The 6,800-nt window shown below is 44.4% G+C and overlaps 1 protein-coding gene across 1 annotated transcript; it reads right to left on the minus strand.

The window, feature by feature from the left end:
* Window positions 1–2,842: 2,842 nt before the first annotated feature.
* zbtb8b (zinc finger and BTB domain containing 8B) lies at window positions 2,843–6,243 on the minus strand. The gene is given in 6 exon segments (XM_079288021.1): window positions 2,843–3,782; window positions 3,953–4,131; window positions 4,241–4,703; window positions 4,705–5,121; window positions 5,440–5,632; window positions 6,186–6,243. Coding segments are annotated over 5 exon segments (1,554 nt in total). The 5' UTR covers window positions 5,614–5,632; window positions 6,186–6,243; the 3' UTR covers window positions 2,843–3,461.
* Between the last annotated feature and the right edge of the window lie 557 nt (window positions 6,244–6,800).

Consider the following 6,800-nt stretch of genomic DNA (forward strand, 5'->3'; position numbering starts at 1 on the left):
TGTCCCATGATATGTGCTACAGCGAAAGAATAAGGTGACAAAATATTGTATGAAAAAAGTTATGCACATAGAGTTGTGTTGCAACTTTCTTTGGAATTAATAGGAAGCAATCTCTGAACAATCCAGTTCTTTGCTACATGATGCTGGGTCAAAGTCGGTGTTGGTCTTCCAGCTGTTCTGCGCAGGATGTGGCCGCAGATAGAGCGTCCAGCCCGGCCTGGACGAGCGTGTCCCGCCGCTGAGACATGCGGCTGTAGCCTAGCCGCTTCAAGGTGCGCCGGGTAGTCGTGAGCGAGATGGCCTTCTCCTGCCCGCCGCTGTTGTACAGAGCCTGGATCTACACACTCGTCGCGTGGTTGTTCTCTTCCACCACCCGCTCCATCGTCCTCTCGCCACGTTCGTCCACGAGGCGCTTCCTCCCGCAGGACTCCCGGTGACTCGAGGTTTTCTGCTTCGCGCACCACTCCCTGTACACCCGCGACACTGCGGTCTTTGAGAAGCCCAGCAGGTTCACCGTTTCCGCGATGCTGCAGCCGGCGCGTCGGGCTCCTACTATCATACCCCGCTCAAACTCACTCAAGTCCCGCGACTTCCCCATGTGTTTAGTCCAACCGGTGCGTTGATGAAGCGCCGCAGATACTCGCCTTCTGTTAAAAACATGAGGCGTTCTTCTTCTTTTGGTTTTATGGAGGATTGCACCGGTGTGCACCGCCACCTACAGTATATCATTAGGTAAATAAAGTCCTAAATAGTATTGATACAATAAAAACAAACCATAAAAACTCACTATATATTCTATAATACATATTCGACAACTGCTTACTACGTGTCATGTTATCTCTTGTTGTTCCCAGAATAGCTGCAAGGTCCACTTCCTTTCCTCAAACTATTGAGCTGTAGTCATATCCTTTCTTCTCTATAATTTCAACAGTGCACACCACATCCTCTGTAAAGCTACATTCAGATAATTTAATATATATTTCCCATAAAGAAACAATGTTTTATCCAATCCTGTGTGACCGAATCTCGAAAAACACTTCATGGTTTTGTGCATACTGTCATATTTTCCTCTGAACAAAGCAAAGTTGTAAATAAACTACATCTTCTTTGGTTTTTGGCACATTCGACTTATTGACGCTCTCATCAGGTGGCTCTGCGATTTCTTCTTTGACAGTTTATATTCAATCAAAAATATGTATTATACAATATAGAAGAGTGACAAACAGAACATGCAGCCGTGTCACCACTACTCATAAACAGGTAGGAGATAAAACCAGACCCTGAGGTGCTCTCTTTTCCCAAAAGATCATGGCTGTAAGTGAATAAGAAATATTCCAGTAACACTTTACAGACACACACATACACAAATTGTATTGTACACATGATTTATCTTTGTTTATGAAATTTTTATAAAAACTGGGCTTGGAACAATATTAAATATAAACATGACTTCTCTTAAAAGGCTTTGGTTACAGAAATATGCCCATCCAGTGAGCTCTGATAGTGCATGGGTAACAGAGGAAGCCAACTTCATCCACAGTAAACACCTGAGGGACTTAAAAGACTCAGAACACAGTTGTGATGACCCATACAATGCTGAACTTTCTTTCTTAGTCCTGCTGTGTCCTTTGCCAGCCTTTTAATATTACTGTGCATATTAAACGCACAGCAGAAAAATCCACTTAAATCCCATTGATCACCTAATTTAACATTACACACACACACACACACACACACACACACACACACACACATTACAGTAAAGTATAACAGAGATGCCCCTTGACCGAAAGACTTGGTCCTGATTTTGTTACAACTCTCTGACGTTAGACTACTCCCTCCAGTTTCAGACACCAGGCATTTGCAGGAGATGCTGGCATAGTCGGCATAGCAATCATCAGTCCAGCTGTTGGTGTCAGCGGTGCCCACTTCAGTGGTACATTAGGATAGTCCAGGATACCATGGTACCTGTGATACCATGGTACCATGCATCCAGCCCGCTTTAGAGGGGACATGGTCCCTCGAGAGCAAATCGGTAACTCCTACGACGACTAGGAAGTCCGTTGACATGGTCAGACTTTTTAATTTGCATGAACTTGAATAATGTTGTGGGAGGGGCACATTGTGCTGCCGCCCTCCGGTAGTAGTTCTTAACATAAAAATATAACGTCCATCCCAGTGAGATTCATTTGACTCAGTACTCATCTTGTGCAATTCTAATAAAACACAAACAAACAAAAAATGTATAATTGATTTCTTAATCTAATGTGAAGTAGTCAGCTGCTTGGTTATTAAATGCAAAAAGTCTGGTTTCAATGACTTCTGGCACACACTGAAGTATATTCTCCGGTTGGGGTTCAACCACTAGAGGGCGCCACAGACCACTGTTTGTATCAATACTGCAGGTAGAGTGGGATTAAAGGAATACACTGCCGGGCAAAAGTTTGGGGTCACCTGCAACAAAAGCTTGATCCATTAATGTGTGATGGCTGAGAGGACTACTCTGTATGTGCCATGCTTTCAGGTTGTAGAAAGTGCTCTTCACAAATCAAGCATCAAAATGTGAGCAGATTTTAAAAAGTTTCAGTGTCACGTGCACAATATAAAAAGATGGAATATTAACAAGTTTGTTGCATAGCACAGCTATTCTTAAAACAGCACAATAGAAACAGAAGATTGGTGTAGGGTTAGCACTAGTGGAATTGGACCAATGAATAACAGATGGACAACAAAACACAGTGTAAACATATTTAATCCCACCAGAGTGGATGAACAGCTGCCCAAAATATTTAGAGCCCAAATCCACCGTTGTGTTTAAAGAATGATCGAGGCTCTTCAAAGTCGAAGGGTATTTAGGGGGGAAAACAGTTACAACAGTATTCTCCCCTGGCATGTAACACTGTGGGGACTTTGACTAAACACACGTTTCATTCAATTAATCCTTCTTCTTTTGAGGCCAAAACTATTTCAAATGTAAATGATACATTTCGTGTCTTGTCTCTAAAATAGTCATGATTTAAAGGAAAGAAGAAACATAATTAACACTGACCGGCAGTGGAAGTCAACAATTACACATTTGCTGCAACAACATCCACAACTGCCCGAATACACCCAAAAAGCAAATTGTATCTATTAAATGCAATATTTTTGGACAAAACAAAACATGCAACGAGCTATTTTGTCCATCGTCTGTAAAGTTTGACAGCAATGTTCTCTTTATGTGCAGCACATACAGATACTTTTGTATTTGAGCAACTGTGTGAAGAAAAAACAAAATAAAAAGGACAAACTTTGTGATTAGAAACATTTTAAAACCACTGGAGCTAATTGCTGCCAGGCAAAATCACCAGAGCATGAAATCTCACACAGTCAAAAGGACACGTTACAAAATGAGGTAACATTTCAGTCATGATTTAACATCAATAACAGTTTGGCCACAGTTAAGAAGAAGTTTTCTTCTACTACAGATTCACCGTGTTCCCTACATCAGTGAAGACAGCCAGCTGCCTATCAAGCATCTGTTTCTCTACCATGTCCTCCACTCTGCCGACCTCCACCTCATCTACGTCGTCCATAAATCTGGACCAATCCGTGCCCGCGTCTCCACGTTCCGTGGGCTCCGCTTGGCTGGCCGGGTGACCGCTGGCGGAGTCGTCGTGAGTGGTGGTCACGCAGTTGCAGCTGTCGCAGATGCCGAAGCGCCTGAGTCCCGCCGTGACGCCGGATCCGGTGAAGGTCCGCCTGCAGCCCTTACACGGTACCGGCCAGTTGTGCCTGTGGACCTGTCGGTGGTCAACACAGTGAGAGAAAAAAAAAACATACTGTGTATCATGTTGCACAGGAAACCCCAACTTTTTGATTATTATAGGTGAAAAAATAGGAGATTTACATGGAAGCCCAAATGTCAAAGACAGGTTTGGGCGATGGTCTTGCGGTCACACCGACTTCTTACATTGAGGGCGTGGCTGCGGAGGTGCTCCTGTCTTGTGAACCTCTTGCCGCACATGGGACAGGGGAAGGGCCTCTCTCCTGTGTGGCAGCGGATGTGTCTCTTCATGATCCCCTTCTGCTTGGCCGTGTACGGACAGTATGGGCACTTGTGGAGTTTCACTTGCACTACCAAACCATCACCTGCAGGAGGAGAGAGAGGCCAACAGTTGACATTTACCTAAGTGCTTGAGAATCCATTGAATGCAAAAAGAGTCCTAGAGTCCTAGGCCATCGCTCGCTTGCCAATTACCTGTCTCCTCTCCGAGCCAATCGGACTGGATCTCCATGATAGATGATCCCACAAACCCTAAACCTTCATCCACTCGGCCTCCTCCTGTGCTGCTACCTATTCCTTGGGTAAAGCGCTGTCCCACTCTGTCCCCCAGCGGACTGGGGCAGTCACCTCTGGCCAGCATCTCCATCAGCTGCCTGCCATTAAAAGAAGGGCTGTATCCCGAGGGAGAGCGCTCATTGGAAGGAGAGGGAGGAAGTCTGCTATGATGAGGGTTATAGAGCGAGGGCCCAGGGTACGGGGCCAGGTCTTTGGTATCCATGAGCTCCTCATCGGGGTCGTACTCTATCTTGGGGTTCACTAACTCCGGGGTCAAAGCAGACGATGAAGAGGAAGAGAGGTTAGTCTGATCCATGTGTCCCTTCTGTCCTTCACCCCCAGATGCAAATTCCTCCTTGGAATGGTAGTCACTGTCCATGTCTGCTTGTGCCCGGAGTTGTGATGACAGGGACGGACAAGGGGGTTCCAGCCAAGGCCACGCACTCCGGACCTAAACCCAACCCTCTATCGGCCTCTGCAGCCTGTGAGTGAGGCTCCACAGCCTCTGCACCACAGGAGACCGCCACAGCAGGAGTGCCACTGTCCGCAGGACCCATCCCTTCATCCTTCTTCATGTTCCTCTCCTTCTCCTTGTTGCATATTTCCAACGACGAGCGGATATATCCCTTACAGAAGTTCACCAGGTCGGTCATCTGCAGGTAGCTGCCTGCTGACATCACCTCAATGACGTTGCTTCTGTTCAGGGCCAAGCGGCCGGAGTAAAGGAAGTCGAGGATAATCGAGAAGGCATCGGCCGTCACGATGTCCAGCGATGCTGTGCTGTAGCGCTGTCCACTATCCTGAAAAGAGATAATGCATTTCTTAGTTGGTACACTGGATGCCCTCCTCTGACAAGCTCAAGCCAGTTTACTTACAGAGTGCCCCAACACCCACCATCCACCCATGAGGAAGTCATTTATTTCTTACTTTCTTCTTCACTGCTTTTATCAAAAGTGATCTGCATTGTTATAACATGTTAAGGCATTAAAATAATAATTTATAACTCAATGGTAAACACACTATCTTAGTCAAATCATTACATTTGTTTCTAAGAGGCCGTGCCCAACACCTACCATCTTCTCCTAGGAATTAAAATATCACAAAGCGGCCATTCTCACCTGCAGATAGTGAACCAGAAGAGCCCGGAAATAGCCGCTGCCAGCAAACAACACATTGCGATGGGCTTTGAAGACACGGCCTTCAACGAGGATAGTGCAGTCACAGAAGAAATCCCGCCTACGCTGCTCGTTGAGCTCTAACAGCAGTTTTGGCAGGTAGCATGGCACTTCCATGGCTATGCTTCAGTGGCACCTGGCAGGGAGAGGGAACAGAGAGACAATAGGGGGAACAGCAAAAAAAAAAGGTTGATGTTTATGTTCTGTAGTGCCAAACATTTGATTTAACAATTAACCACAGATGTCGTGCTTGACACCTGACATGAAATGTATTGTTTAGGGGACAATATCTACTTTTCGATAGAGTATACGAATGAATATTACAGTAGGCTAATATGTCAGCATGGGTTAAAGGGAAAGGAGGAAACCAGTTCACCAATGAGTTAACTTGGTAAGCTAATACGCATTAGGTTTGCGTACAGTTTGTATACCTGAGGTTAGGTGACGTTTAAAAACATTATCCTGAGAGAAAAATGCTTATATACATAATAAATAAAAAGGTAACAGTCAAATAGCTCTACTTCCTGTTTCCTTACTAACGTTAGCTAACTTGTGTAGCTAGCGCCGAGTAACAGTAGCCAGTTAGAGATACTTTATTACACAAAAACGTCAGCATAACAACACCGGCTGCGCTTCACGAAGCCTGTTGACACACATGGAGATAAATGGACTCATAAATATGGCCTCACCTTTGAAATTACGCGACTGAACGTGAGAAAACCGTTGTCATAACAGAAGGATTAGCCCATTGTCCCGAGACACATAACAACTTCCGCATTCAGCATTACGTCACGTTTATCATTCAGCCAATCGGTGGCCGAGGGGTCGTTGCCCATTCCCAGCTCTTCCATCTGGGTTTAATAATGATATTAATGTTGACAAACGTTTAATTAATTGTGTAATTTATATAGTACCTTTCGTACAAGATAAGCAGCATGCTTTACAAATATGGTAAAGTGGAATGTTTATAGAATGAACATAAAAACTGGGAAAACAAGATAAAACATGAGATGAAATAGAATGCATGAAATAAGATGATAATATTGATAATAATAATAAGGAGAAGAAGAAGAGGAATATATAAATCAGTAATCATTTTTGCAGCATGGACATATGCCACAGCACTGCAGCAGAGCAGCACCATGATGTCTCCATTCTCTTCTACTTATCTTTTCTACATCAGTCGTGGTGATTTGACTTGTAAAGATGAAAACTCACTCAGTATTTCATTTGGAGCACACTCTCTACCACTCTGCCTTTATCTCTATAAATAATAAACATACACAAGAGAACATTCTTTTACC

This window comes from Melanostigma gelatinosum (assembly GCF_949748355.1).
Source record: "Melanostigma gelatinosum genome assembly, chromosome: 17".
Lineage (NCBI taxonomy): Eukaryota > Metazoa > Chordata > Actinopteri > Perciformes > Zoarcidae > Melanostigma > Melanostigma gelatinosum.